The 15,470-nt window shown below is 38.4% G+C and overlaps 1 protein-coding gene across 2 annotated transcripts; it reads right to left on the reverse strand.

The window, feature by feature from the left end:
- Window positions 1–592: 592 nt before the first annotated feature.
- On the reverse strand, window positions 593–11,997 carry LOC134880520 (porphobilinogen deaminase-like). 2 transcript variants are annotated; one of them, XM_063907477.1, is made up of 14 exons: window positions 11,395–11,997; window positions 8,763–8,816; window positions 8,362–8,434; window positions 7,320–7,369; window positions 6,688–6,743; window positions 5,976–6,053; window positions 4,984–5,061; window positions 4,831–4,906; window positions 4,593–4,706; window positions 4,286–4,324; window positions 4,053–4,172; window positions 3,834–3,887; window positions 2,871–2,957; window positions 593–2,772 (listed from the first exon to the last, which is right to left on the reverse strand). In XM_063907477.1, the coding sequence occupies exons 1-14, from the start codon at window positions 11,416–11,418 to the stop codon at window positions 2,596–2,598; spliced, it is 1,080 nt and encodes a 359-aa protein (XP_063763547.1). In that variant the 5' UTR covers window positions 11,419–11,997; the 3' UTR covers window positions 593–2,595. The 2 variants fall into 2 exon arrangements, with proteins under 2 accessions (XP_063763547.1, XP_063763546.1); XM_063907476.1 differs by lacking the exon at window positions 11,395–11,997 and adding an exon at window positions 8,954–9,059.
- Between the last annotated feature and the right edge of the window lie 3,473 nt (window positions 11,998–15,470).

The raw sequence follows: 15,470 nt of genomic DNA on the forward strand, positions 1-15,470 counted from the left end.
GGATATGAAACTCAAATTCAAACTTTTTTGTAAAAAAGCACCTTATTTGAGTAAAATGTTTGCAAACCAACTGTTGCACTTTTGTTTATATAGTACTATTAAAATAAAGTGTGCAATACACTACTTTAATTCATTATTGAATTATTTTGTATAACAATGTGATTAATCACAGTAATCGTGCAGTTAATCGCAATTTTAAAAAATGTCATTATTGCCCAGCTCTAATTTAGAGATCATGTGATTTGTCTTTTAGTGCCACCTGTAGGTCACATTTCCATCTGTCATCAAGTTCCTCGACATTTCTAGAACATGTGTACTTACAGAGATTAGGGGATCCCCTTCACATAGCACCATCACTTGACATTTTCAAGTGATGTCTCAAAAACTAAAGGAAGTATTTCTGTAAAATGTAATTGGACTCCCTCTCACATATTCCTGTCCCCCACTGAGTGAATTGTTAGAAGTGTTTTAAATTCACTGTAGACTGTAGTGTTCAGTATAAAGGTGAGAAAGAAAAGTAACGTAAATCATCAGCATAAAAAGTCTGAGCTCTCGGCTGATATACACTTAATTATAATAAACAGCAAAATCATTGACAGGTTTAACACACATAGCTTTATTGACATTTGATTCTTGAAATCAGTGATTTTATTTGACATGATGTTACCATAACTGGCAACAAATTACAAGTTTGATGCAACAACGAATACTGTGGTAAAGAAACTAAATACAGAACATTCTATATAATTCACACAGGAATTAAAGCTGAAAAACAAATATGGCTAACATTGTCTCAGGAGGTTTAAATTAAGTTTAATATACAATAAAGAAATATAAAAGGAATACGATATGACATCACACAAACTGTAAAGTGTGTATACTGATGCAGAATGAAGGAAAACAGGCATTGTAAATGTAAGGCATATGAGCAGAAAGACATTTGAAAAGATGGCACTTTGATAGAAACTAACAACAAATGTTATTCAGGACATTTTAAATAATAAGCAAGTGATTCATGTCTTCAAGGCTGAAAATATTTAGCTTTTGGAAACACTTTTGATATGAGGAGTACAGCATCTTGCATTACAGCAAATACAAATGTGTTTTCATTCATTTCCTTGTTCATTTGCATTACATTCACCAGAGTAAATATTGTTGTTATTATGACTTCTGTATATCTTCATGAGAGATTCTCAGTAGGACATCCACATCTCAACATTTGAGAAAATGTTAAAAAAAAAAGTTGAGATTTTGACATATGAGATTACTGTGTTCCATATTTCATTATTACAAGATTTAAATCACATAATAGATATGGATTTTGTAATGTAATACGATTACAGAAGTCATAATTACAAGAATATGGTCTCATGACGACAAGTTCTTTATCTTGTAATTAAATGAAAAAGATGGTATGATTATGAAATACAGAAGGCAGACCTAAGCGTTATTTTTAAAATATTAGTTTTAACCAATAACGTGTTTGTTGCAAGAATTAGAGCAAAATGATGACTAGTTGCAGCCGTAAACATTTATAAATGTGAAGAAATAGCCTTTAGTATTTTCAGTTAAATAAGGTTTGGTTGGCCACTTTACTTATGTGTCCGTTACCTTTAAAAAGTCGATTACACTACTTTACACACAAATGTAGCATTTACACCATATTTAAGTATCATAAGCCTAACATCAGCACATCATGAACAGGACAATCTTTTGCAGTATAACAGCCCAGTGCACAAAAAAAGTAGCAGTTATTGCTCCAGTATTTTACAACAGAGTAAAATAAAATCCTCCCACAAGCTTCTCATCATTTGTATTAAATATATTCTCTCTCTGTAAAAACGGGAACGAGCACGCTCTAAAAAAGCCTCCTTAGCTGACAATGTTGCATTCAACGTGATTTGGATGGAAAAAGGTGAAGCTTCTAGAAAAAAATACTCTTGTTCTAGGACTGAATTCACATTTGTATTTACATTTCTCAACTTTCACACTAAATGAGGCTCATTTTCAGTGCAGCGTAGGCCTACTGCGATTGGAAAAAATGTGCACACATCCCTGGAATCTTTGGTACCATCAAAGCGAGCCTTTCCAAAGGAGAATGTAAAAGCCAAACAGGAAGTCTAATGGACACTGATTGGTTGTGTTGGGAAAAATAGTTTGAAAACGTTTAATTCTCATGGCGTACCATTTTAATATACTGATTCTAACATGCTTTAAAAAAGGAATTTTATTGTAAGGATATCAGCCAATGATGGTACTGTAGTGCTGAGGACGATGTTGGAGGGTCATTTTGTGTTAAGGCGGGTTCTAAATGGCTCAGGTGATGGTTCCATGAGGTATTCATGTAAAAGGCTTGGACCAAGAGTGACTCTTAACAAACTGATAATGACAAACTAAGCCTGACCGTAGTCCAAGTAGTGTTTAAAATCCTTAATATTTTCTTGATTTAGCACACCCAATGCAGCATAGTTGTTTGTTTTCTTGCGCAATGTCAAAATGTGTAGCAAAAAAAAAAAAGGAATTCAAGATTTTACTTGGCTGTGACACACTGCACCCAATCTCCTCCAGAGCCTTGACCTCCCGGGAGGGGCGGGATTATCTGGCATCGTTGAGCTGCCGGGCCACCGTCAGGATCTCCTTGGCTCCTTTGCTCAGCAGAAGGTTGGCAAGGTCTATCCCCAGCTTCTCAGCCCGGTCCTGGGCCGCACCGGAGATCTTGCTGGCTGTCACTCCGACACGCTGCACACGCTCGTCCACTTCCTCGTCTACGCTCTGTCACATAAACAATACCAACGGAAGGTTTGCTATATGGTATGGTGACGGACACGCAAGTGAGAAGAAAAAAAACACAGTGGACATCAAGCTGTTACCTTGTCATCAGCAGCGATGCTTGTCTGCATGGTTTCCTTCAGACTGTCTGAGCCATCCAGGCTGTACACTGCCCCCGTCAGGTAGAGCTGCAAAAACACCATACAGTTTGACCTTAAACATCAGACAACATTCTGCAAGTTTACAGGTTGCATTGACTGGAACAATGATGCAAGTAGGCTATTCACTCACAAAAGTGCTGGTGCTTAGATCCCACTATGTCAAGACTTCTCAGTTTAATGTCAGCATATTTCGGCTATCATTAGCAACTCTGTCTTAAACTTTTAACAACTTACAGGCCTAACTCCTCAGTTAAAGCACTTTTTCATACCCCCATTTATTTTGCAAAGCAGATTGCCTGAGTAAAGCATCATTTTAATATCTGTGTCTAAGTACGTTTTTCTATCGTAGCATTCTTACAAGGATTAGCATAACACAAATTCAGTCTCATTTTACATTTTCTTTATACTTATGATACGAACTCTTAACTTGTACAGCTCTGAACTGGAATATGAGATTAATACTTAATTTTTCTTCTTATCTTTTGTCTTGTACGTCTAGTGAAGATGCTAACTTTGTACCTGGTACCAGTTAGCTTTAGCCTTTGACATGATATCATGTTCGTGGCCATGAAGTCTAGATTGTAAAACTTTCGCAGGGTTTGCATCTAAAACAACTCAGCTAGAAACATTAAAAAGCCAGCAGGAGAAAGCGTTTTTAGCTAACTCGTGTTTAATTAACATTAAATGAGCAACCTAGCTATAGCTAGGCTAGCTAATATCTGCCAGTGAGAATATCAGCTGTTGCTAAGTAGAAATTAGAAGACTGATTTGTCTATTTCTGTCTAAAGTTAAGAATCCATTGTTTCAATAATGACTAAGAATTGTTAGTTATAAATCTGCCAGCATTTTTCTATGCTATAATATCCAAATGTGTTTATGTGTGCCTCTACCTAGTGTTCTTACCTGAGAGTCTTTCACCTCAGTGTTTACTGCCACCGGAACACTGCACCCACCCTCCTAAAAATGACAGGTAAATTGAATACATGGAGATTGCCATTTTCATACAATTATTCAATATGTGTGTGTGTGTGTGTGTGTGTGTGTGTGTGTGTGTGTGTGTGTGTGTGTGTGTGTGTGTGTGTGTGTGTGTGTGTGTGTGTATGAGAGTCTGAGTGTGTGTACCAGGTGTCTGAGGAAAGCTCTCTCAGTGATGCAGCGCAGCACAGTTTCCGGGTGATGGAGAACCGACACATTCTCCAGGATGTCTAAATCTCTGGCTCGAACCTCCACTGCCAGAGCCCCCTGACAACAAACACATGAGTTATAACCCTCAAAAACACATGGATGTCGTGTGGCATTATTAGCAATTGTTTAGCTTTTTTAATTTTATATTTATATTTTTATGTTGTACTTACCTGTCCAACAGCGTACATACAGTCTTCAGGACCCAGGATCTAACGTGTCAAAATCAGAAAGGTTGACTGTTAACACTTAAGTGGACAATCATATACATTTTTGGGAAAATGAAGATTGCTATTTTCTAAATAACACCCATAATACACCTTAAAACATCCCCTATTACACCAATATTACACCATTATTGCACCAATAATACTTTGTTAAAACTCCCCACCATCTACAGATCAGAACCTCATACAACCCAATGACAAATGGTGACACAGAGCGACTTCACAGGGAGGGCTTGAGAAGATGAAGTGTTACCTGGCTGATGCGGTTGTCCCAGCCCATTCTCCGGAGGCCGGCCGCCGCCAGGATGATGGCGGCGTAGTCGTCCTTCTCATCCAGCTTCTTCAGACGCGTGTTCAGGTTCCCACGCTAGAGAACACAGCTAAGGACAACACTTCTGAGACTCATACTTAAGCTAAAGACGGGCAAAGTGCAGTGAATGGAATCAAATTCTCAGTTATCATGTTCTAACATTGCTTCCGAGAAAGGATACAATATCTTTGAACTCCAGGTGTGGGAACCTCTTCTTCAGCTGGGCGGCGCGGCGCAGTGAGCTGGTGCCGATCACACTACACAAACCCACAGGATGAAGATGAGCTTTCCATACTTCAGATATGAATGAAATACACATTTAATTGGGCTGTACCTGTTGTCTGGCAGAGTGTCAAGAGTTTTGCCAACATGTTTGGGGTGTAGCACTACTGCATCATGGGGGTTTTCCCTCCTGAAATCAACAGTAAGCAAAGGACAGTGAATGGTTACAGCTGATCCAATAACAACACAATGAGATTGAAAGGGTTGAAAATATGTTATATTTTATATGTGCTGAGGCAGAGCTCTTATTCCAGTCAGGCTGGACGATATGGAGAAAATCACAATATCGCTGAATAATACTTTGATATCTGATATAGATATAGAGATGATATTGTAGGGTTGACCATTGATGCTTTCAGAAAATGTTGAAATGTTTACACAATGAGGGAATTTCTCTCTCATTGAAATGACTCATCTTTAGATAAAGAAGTTTATGGCTAAAAGTATAGGCGGCTGTGGCAGCAAGGAAGTGCGGCTGACTTTCAACCAGAATGTTGTGTGTTCGATCCCAGCCCGATGTATCCTAGGGCAAGATACTTAATGAATGTGTATGAATGTTAGTTCCTAGAGCAAAGGGGGGTGAATGACTTGTTTGTAAAGCGCTTTGAGGGGTCGTAAAGACCATCTGGAGAAAAAATGGCTGTGCTTCAGAATCGATGGCAGCATGCAATGTGACTGCATCTCTGTATCCTCTCTTTTCCTTGTACAAGATCCTTAAACCATCACGTTGGACTCTCTCCACGCTTCTTTGATTCTAATTAATCTGCTTGTTATGATTTCCCTTCACAAAAACTATAGCAAATGATTTACTTCATTCGTATAGCACCGTTCACAAACAAACTGGGAAGGAAAGGCAAAATAGACAAATAATGAATATATAAAACAAGGGATAGAAAGCCAAAGTTAAATCTATGTCATATTTTGTGAACAATGTCCATCTTTTTAAATTATTCATTTTCTATTAATCAAATGGAACAATACATAAATTAAGTATTTTGGTTCTGATTATACAGATTTAATACACATCACTGTGAGAGCACCTACTTGAGCACGGCCCCGATGGTGAATCCTGCAGGCAGGGTGGTGGGGAGGTCTTTCAGGGAGTGAACAACCAGGTCCACCCTGTGGGGCAGAGAACAGGCACATTACATCATATACAGGCCCTTTATGTCTCATGGTAGAATACAGCCATTTAGTTTTTGGAATGTTTAACATGTTCACAGCAGCTGCTACATCTGAGGCGAGGGGGGAAATCAAAGAGTTTTCCTGCATGTGAAGCATACAGTGGATGCTCTTATGGATTCCTGATAGATGCTGCATTGAAATATAAAGCACTGACAAGCCACGGAAATCCAAGTTTCAGTGACATGGATACCCTATTGATTTATTTAACCATATATGGACATCATCGTGTGATTGTTTTCCTGACTGACAATCATATTTAGACTCCATTCAGTTAAAATGATTAACTGTATTCTTAATAGTTTTTAACCGACTGGCAAGGACCTCAGAATCTGTATTTACCTCCAGCCCAATGACAGCGAATGTGTAACCCAAAAAGGGGAGGGACATGACGTGACTCTCATCTACTGTATACCTGAAGCTTTCTATTGACACTAAGTACTTGTCACTGACAGCTTCAATGCTATGTCTCACAAGTGATCCTGTCACTGAGCTCTACTGCTTGGTGTTGGACGGTAAAACAATGGTGTGCAGCCAGTGTGTGTCAGCCACAGATGACAGTGCTAACACTCACTCATTCCTCTCCAGAGCATTCTCCAACTCTTTGGTGAACAGACTCTTTTCTCCAATCTGCATTGAGAGGAAACACAAACAGAGAGGGATTTAGGGTACATTGTTGCCCGTTGCATTAAAAAAAAAAACATCTACTCTAAGGACATGATAGCAAATTTCCTTCAATTCACAAGTACAGTATGTAATCAAGCGTTAACATGGGACGCTATAGGCAAAAGCATTGTTTTCATGTGCTGGTCAATTTTGAGAATTTATTTTGCTTCCATTACATGTCTTTAAAAGTAATTTGTCTTTGTGTATTTGTAGTCCTAATAAATATCCAGTAAAAAATCATTTGAATCTTAAATGGCAAAGACAATGAACCAAACATTTTTAACCTTGTTTTAAGCAAGTTATCATTTTTTTTTACTGGAAATCTATGCAAATATCTAATCAAATAAAAGGCAAGTTCGTTTTTTAGTAATATCTATTAGTATCATTTTTGACCCTATTCACCCGTGGTGTCTCCCAATATATCATAAATTACTAATCCTGCAATGGTGAGTAGAGAAGAAATACATTTATATAAAAGTCTATCATGAACTTTATGTAAACGTAGATTTGAATTTTCTGTGTGCAGATGTAAAGCCTCACCTTTGATAAAGCTGTGTCGAGGATTTTGTCTCCTATCGTTGACATGGCAACTGGAAGAGAGAAAGACATTTGATTAACCAGATATAACAGAAACACTAGTATTGTCTCATTAAACACATGTCCACAGGCCTCTCACAACTTTTCAGGCAATAGAATGAATATATATGAATGAGATTTTAGGGGATCATAACATCAGCAAAGGTTTAGCCTAGCTGATTGAAGGAAATGCTTTTTAATACTGAAGCAGTTGTTGATCGCTAAAAGAGGAGTGACAAGTAAGCAGTCAATGATGATATAAAACAGTCAATAAAATTGATTTTTGAAATCAAAATAGTGCATGACATTTGATTTGATTTGATATATATAGCCCAATATCACAAAACACATACAACTCGGGGGCTTCACAGATCACCAAACATGAATGACAGTGTAAAAAGATATAATCAAATTACAAAATATATTTAAATTACAGGTTGGAATGTAAAATACAAGTAAAGAGTAAAACAAAATAAAATACCAACAAATATATGACACCGGAGGATGTTCTAGGGAAGCCTTAAACAGCCCTAACTGTATTCCTAGACTTTAGCCTACTCTTCAATGTGGAGATGCTCTCTTCCTCCCTAACAGAAAGCTGGTTGCTGATTATGAGCTCTGTAAAGTAGGATTGAGCCTGACCATTAAGAATTTTGGATCAAATTCTGAACTTTACTGGGAGCCAGTGTAGATCTGCTACTATGGGATTGATATGATCCTTTTTCCTTGTTAATACAGCATTTTGAATCACTTTGAAGGGCTTTGCTGGAACAGCCTGATAATAGGGAATTGCACCAATGGGCATAACTTTTTTTAAGCAGATGGATCCAGGAGTGAGCAAGATTAGCTGGGAACAAATCTTATCTTGTCTCTACAGAGTCTAACCCCTTGCGGTGATACAAGTGCAAACATTATTATATAAATATAATTACAATCATTAAAACAACCCACATTTGCAGACAACTATACAGGATCATGTGTTATAAAATAAAGGCAGGGTTTTTACCTATTTCCAGGTTTAGTTCAGGGTACAGCTCCTTCAACTTGTCTGCCACGCTGTCAGTCTGGATGCGAGCCAACTGGGATAAAAGAATAAGTTGGTTGATATATTGCAAATAGCCCTCCACAGTGACGGTCAAATCATTAAATGGACTGGAGGAGGAAGAGGAGTTATCTTAAAAAGACATTGTTGAGCCTGAGCTACATTATCTCTGCGGGAGGAGCTCCAGAGTTCTTGCTCTGCAGTATCTTTACATCAGATAACTCACATTTAACTGACATAATGACTTATGTTCAAACGTTTAAATATGCACTGATGCGAAAGCCGCTGTCTTTTTTAAATATATATAAAACAAAACAAAAAAAGCAATCAAGGTTAAGTTGTGGTCCAATTACTCAGTACTGTACCTGGCTCTTGCGGGTTCCAATCCGAATGACACGACTAACCTTGCCATTTCCATCCTGCCGGGACAAAAAAGGAATGGTTTAAACTTACTTTCTGCCAAATCCCTTAAAGATATGATCATCCCAACACATTATCAACCTCGTCTAGAACTAGTTTTCTAATTGTACTGATACATTTTCTCCGCCGGCCTCACCCTTATGTACTTGTAAGGTCCTTGCTCCATGCTTCTGTTGCCTTGCACTGTGGAGGCTATTGTGTGTCTGCGAGGCTGAGGCTGCCTGCTGTGTCTCGGTAAGGAGATGAGCTGAGGTCATATAGTCTCTTGTCTAGATACAGTGGTCTTTTTAACCGGACACCCCCCCCACCCGTCCCTCCTCCTTCAGGACCTCCACCCCAGATATCTCTGGTTCCAAAAGATAAGTGCTGATTCATTGAGTTCGTTATTAAAGGCAGGGAGGGGCCGCAGAGGAGGGTTTGAATATGAGGTGTGGTCACAGGGTTTTCGAGCAACTTTGGTTACAGACTTTTGGCAAGGCATTATTTTTGATTGAAAATAAAACAGCTAGCTGCCATAGAATAAGACAGATAAATTGATGGTAAATCATTCAACATATAAAGCACAGTTGTCGTTGCCGTTTCTTTGAGGAAACTAAATAAAAAAGCACCTTGCCTGTCATAAAAAAGCTGTTTTACTGTGTCAATAATTGTTATTGGTAGGCATGGGATAGTATGAAAATTAAATGTCATGATTTTCCAGGCTATGATAATTCCGTGTCATGATATTATCCTAATAACCATCAAATTTAGCTTAAAACTCTTAAAATGTCACTAAAATCCCTTGACTTTTGTTTGTGAACACCCTTTTTTGGTGCAAAATAATAGTAGATATGGTAACCGAAAACAATTAAGGTCCCTCTGCATATAAAAATTATACTTTAAAAACAGCAACATTGTGCAAGTCTGTCGTTTCTTGCTGAATTTAGAAAATGAGGCCCTTTTTTAAACTCTGAAAAGTTAAAAGTGAGCAGGACAACTTTTTCAACTCTATCATGTGGGAATATTCTCAATTATTCTGATCACTGTAATGTCTGAAAGCTTTTGATGGCTGACAGCTCAAAGTGTTGGAAACCACACTAATGAAAGTCTTTATGGAACAGAAGTGTCACAGAATCAAGTAACAATATAAAATAACTCCAAATACATCAATGTACAATGAACATCAGTTAATAAAACATATCTTTTACTGTAATACATCGTAGTAGAGTAACATCATTGATACATTTTTGTATGTATTACTGTATATGAGATAATGTGTCCAATTAGATCTAGCATTATATATATTTTTTTTCTTCAACATTGGTCTCACTGGAGTTCCTTAGCCAATGTTATTACTTCGAATTTTGGTTTGCTAGGAGTCAGGTTACTTTGTAAAAATAAAAAAAACACAATGATGTTTGTGCTGTTAGCAGTAGTGGAATGAAATACTTAAATACAGTTCGAGTACACATTTGACGAATCTGTTGTTTACTTGAGTATTGCAAATAGTATTGCAATGCCTACACCATCATCCACAACTAAGTAGCCTATATTATATTTGAAAAAGAAAATTGGTTTTCTAATCATTAATCCAAAAAACATTCAGTTAACTGTTGAATAATCAATTAATTGTTAGCAAAAAATAATGCATTTTATTGTCTGAGTAATTCAAAGACTTGCAGATTTCTTCCTGTTGAATTACATTTGAAGGTGTCACTGATGAGATGCCATTTTTACAAACCAACCAAAAATGATAAATGACATAAGAATAGGACGGATGCATCAATGATACAGATTATTATAAAAAGTTTCAGCACAATGTTTAAGATAGTCCGCAGCACATCAACTGAATATATTTACTTTATATTTTATATTGATGCTCAATAATGAATAGTTATACTCACTATTTAGGACATTTACTTGTAATACAGTGTTTTTACAATGTGGTATTTTGCTGCTTCACCCATGTATGTCTGCAGTTGGTAGGTTAATCCTTTCGGCATGCATTCAGTTACATTTATAGCACCTAAACATACAAAAAAAGCCGTAACATTTAACGTGGGTGGGCGGACGCAGCTGCCCATTTCTTAAAATTGTAATAAAACTACTAAAGCAGTTCAAACGAAACACTTCTGTTGGTTGATTTGGCTATTCCCAATGTATCTCTTGATGGAAGTTAACCTCCATGTTTTGGAGTGTCATTCTGACATTCTGTGTTGCTAAATTAAACAGGGACACCGACTGTATATATTGGTAATGTTTACCGCTTGCTATTTAAGCAATGTTGACAAAATATTACTAGTCTGTTATATTAGTTTATTACCCTAAAAGGTCGTATATGAGGTAAACATATATCATTTCAAACTCAACCCTTCAACTAACATTTTCATTAGCTTTTTCTAGCTCGCGTGTGTCAACGTTTGACAACTCTTTTTTCTCGTCCAATGAGAAACTAAGCATTGGAACAGACACACGGATTAACCAATCACCGCTGTCCAAATGACGGAGCATACGGAAATGGCGCTTGCCATCCACAGCGAGTACTGAAGGTTCTCCAGGCATGGCGCAAAGCACCGGGTTAGTTTGCTTAAAACCTACCAAAGAAGTTCCTTCCCCCGACATGTCGGTGATCTGGTTCGCCCCACCGTTCTTGCACGAATCCACAACAAGCTTTGCTTGACTCAGAGACCATTAAAACACACGAAATCCTTGAAAAAATGTCAGGGTGCTGCTCTCATTCAGACACTCGTGAATGAACGCTGAGGCTGTGATGTCATTGGATCAGCCAGAGGTCATTTCCTGGTTCCGCCTTCAGTTTCCTCCACAAGAATAAGCAGGGTAAGAGGGTCAGTGTTCGATGGTTTTATGATAGATCCATGTAATAATAGAGGTATATTCCTAGCAGACGCTGACATAATCAAGAATAAACGTTGTATACATCAGTACAATCAATATACTTAAACTGTTACTCCGGCAACAAAGATTGATTTTTGGTCTTGGCTTCATGGAGAAATGTCTTTGCGTGAATTGCTAGCTTGAAATTACTTTATAAATAATCAAATCAAGCTTTATTTATATAGCACCTTCCATACACAGTGGTATCACAAAGTGTTTTACAGACACATAGAAAATTCAGAAATACAAACAATACTATTTGCCCCTTCCCAGTCAATAATCAGTCTAACACATAGCTTTGCAATTAAAAAATAAAAATATATACACATTTATATATGTATGCATACATACTGTTTATACATACATACATACATACATACATACATACATACATACATACATACATACATACATACATACATACATACACACATACACACACACACACACACACACACACACACACACACACACACACACACACACACACACACACACACACACAATAAAAATAAATCAAAGACGAATAAAATACAATTCAGTTAAAAGCTAAATTAAAAAGGTGGGACTTGAGTTTACTCTTAAAAGTATGAATGCTCTCTGCTCCCTCAGGTCCTCTGGGAGGCTGTTCCACAGTCGTGAGCCAGTAAAAAAGACAGAGAGAATTAGAATTTATATCAATTATTACCATAGAAACAAATTGTTGATTGCTGTATGAATTGTGTAGGTGTATATTCAACACCATAAGAAGGAATCTTCAAAATGTATTATTATAAAAATAAGTAGGCAATTAAAACCAATGATGTGTTTGATACATTTCCTACAGACAATACGTTACTTATTAGTTTTTTGTCATATAAAATACCTTAGTAGATGCAACTCTGTTGAGTTTTACTTTGTGATGCGCCCTTACTCCAGTTATTACGGTACGTAATATGTGACGTCACTACAGGGTGCACGCTAATTCTATCTGTTCAGTCACCTGTGATTATCAGTGCGTGAGACACGAGGGATGTAGTCGAAGGACTGTGTCAGACTGTAGGCTATTCCTAAAATAAATATGCCTGGATGAAGGCTAAAGAAAAAGGAATGACTCTTTGCTTAACCTCCACTAACGTGAGTGAAACGAAGATTGTGCCGCCATGCTCAACAGGTTATGGGAAAGTTCGATATAATGTAGGTTTTTTTTCGGAAGAAGTTTAACGCGAAGTATTGAACTTCTGCAAACTATATGGACCAACATGGAGTTGTCGGAAGAAGTTTAACACGACGTATCGCGAGGGCTAGCGAGCTAGCTTAACAAAGTATAGCAAAGCAAGCTAATAAGCCGTGCTTGCAAGATGGCATGCAGAGCAACGGGAGTTTCGTCACCGCAGCTCGTGTGTGATGGATCGGAAGATAAGTATGACCTTGGGGAAACAAGATTCCTAGGCTGCTTACATATCCTGAAATTAAAGGAGACTATTTTACATGAGCCCACCAACAATACACCGGAGCTACTAGCTGAAGATAGAAAGAAGAATGCTGATTGCTATGCTGAGTTAATACGACTGATAGATGATACAAGCCTATCGCTGATCAGACATGATGCCGCTGAGGATGGCAGGAAGGCTCTAAGAATTCTGAAAGCAATTAAGGAATTATTCTGGAAAAAGCAAGCCGTGAATAATAAATCTATACACATCTTTGACCAAGCTACAAATGGCAGAACACGAGACTGTGACGGACTACCTAATAAGGGCGGAGAACACCATTCCGGCCCAGAGAGATGCAGGTGAGACCATGAGCGATGGACTGACTATAGCCATGATATTAGGCGGATTACCAAACACTTTTAAGCCACTAGCTGTTCATGTAACACAGAACGAAGATAACGTGACATTCATAGACTTTAACCCTTAGATGGACGAGTGATTGGACCCTACACTCTTCCATAAGTGGGTCAAAAATGACCCATATTAGAATCAATGTGTTTTTATGCCATTTTTGTCATTTTGGTTAAGAATAATCACTTGTATAATATTTTGTATTATATTTAGGACCACACAAGAATGATTTCATGTTTGAATTTTTTTTTATTTTTCACTTCTTAACCTTTTTTAACATTTTGAAAAAACTTTTTAAAAACGTTTTGAACATATTGATAATTGAAAAAGAAGAAAATTACCCAGAACAGCAATAGAAAAATGTGAACATCCTGTTTTGCCTTCTTGTCTCCTCACTGTATGCAGTTGAGACAAACTGTCTGTTTCTGGCTGTGATCATTGCACACAGGTACATTGCATTTCCCACACCTATTGTTGACTTTGCGATCTTTGTTACATGGGCAGATCTGACACCTCTTTCTCTTTGGTTGTCAGGGTTGTAGTGAAGGACCCAAATGCAGCGAAACAGGGGGAATCAGGTAGAGGGGTTTAACAAAAGGCAAGCTTTATTTCACAAAAGCTGTAACAACAAAACTCAAAAAACGGTGCGAGCAGACACGATCATCAAAAGTAAAAGTAGCAAACAAAAACTCAATCAAACCAGAAAGACAGGAGGGCAGCAGAGAGGAATCCAGACAGGCAGACAGGACTGGGAAACAAACAGAACTGGACCACGAGACCCAGGGACAAACATGGGGATGACGACGACCCAACAAGAGACAAAAGGGGAACCAAGACTAAATACACAAGGCTAATCACAAAACAACACACAGCTGGAGAGGGGAGGAGAAACACGGGCAACAGGTGAACACAATGACACAGGCGTTTCTCAATACCAAGAATGCAAAGAACGGACTTGTGTACTTGGGGAGAACGTTCTTGCGAGTTGTTCTTGGAAGAATGAACTTGCAATTTGACGAGCACACAGAGCGCTGTTGGCGGTTTGAGACGATGCGTACTTGCTGGTATTGCGCAATACACAATTGTGGAGCTTCTCAACTCCGAAAACGTTTAAGCAGATTTTGAATTCGCCATCGATTTTCGTAAAACTGCTAATATTTGAAATCTAAACCCTTGATTTCTCGCCTCAGTGAATTTGTAGTGATGAAATAGCATACGAAAATAGTAAAACCATACCGTTGTTCAATGGCGTCGAGTCATTTTCCGCTCCTCGCTTGAATGCCGAAATGAATGCTGGGATATATTCGCTGCCGAGTTAACACAAGTTAGCATCCGATGCATCCTTGGTAAAATGGGCGTGTCGAGAACATTTCCGGGAATACATCCGGGAACTTTATCCGTTCTTGGTGAAAGCAAACTTGGGTTTGGGACAGTACTTGGGGCAGCAAGAGATGACGTTTAACAAGAACATGAGCGCACAAGTACACCCAAGAACGCATATTGAGAAAGGCCCACAATCAGGGAAAGGAGGGAAACTCAAGACAGGAAGTGAAACTGAAGAGACAGATGGAGCAGTGAACATGCCTTGGCCAGCCCACCATGCTTCCAAGAAGAGAAGCCCTGAAGCTGAGGTTAGCACAACATCGCTGCTACCTCTCTTGCGAGACCCAGCCCACTCGGTTGCTACCATCAGACATGTCATGGACAAAGTCAAAGAGACTATCTTTCCTGAATCCAGGTCAGATACCTGTCATGACTGCCAACCAGCCAATCTATGCATTGGCAAAGCAAATCCAGTGGCACTGGCCTGAGCAGTATGGTGAGGATAAGTTTGTCATACTGTTTGGAGGCCTACACATTGAGATGGCTGCACTGAAGTCAATTGGAACACTTCTACAGGAGAGTGGTTGGACAGGAGCCCTGGTGGAGGCAGGGGTGGCTTCCTCTGGGACC

This window comes from Eleginops maclovinus, chromosome 18 (genome assembly GCF_036324505.1).
Source record: "Eleginops maclovinus isolate JMC-PN-2008 ecotype Puerto Natales chromosome 18, JC_Emac_rtc_rv5, whole genome shotgun sequence".
Taxonomy (NCBI): Eukaryota; Metazoa; Chordata; class Actinopteri; order Perciformes; family Eleginopidae; genus Eleginops; species Eleginops maclovinus.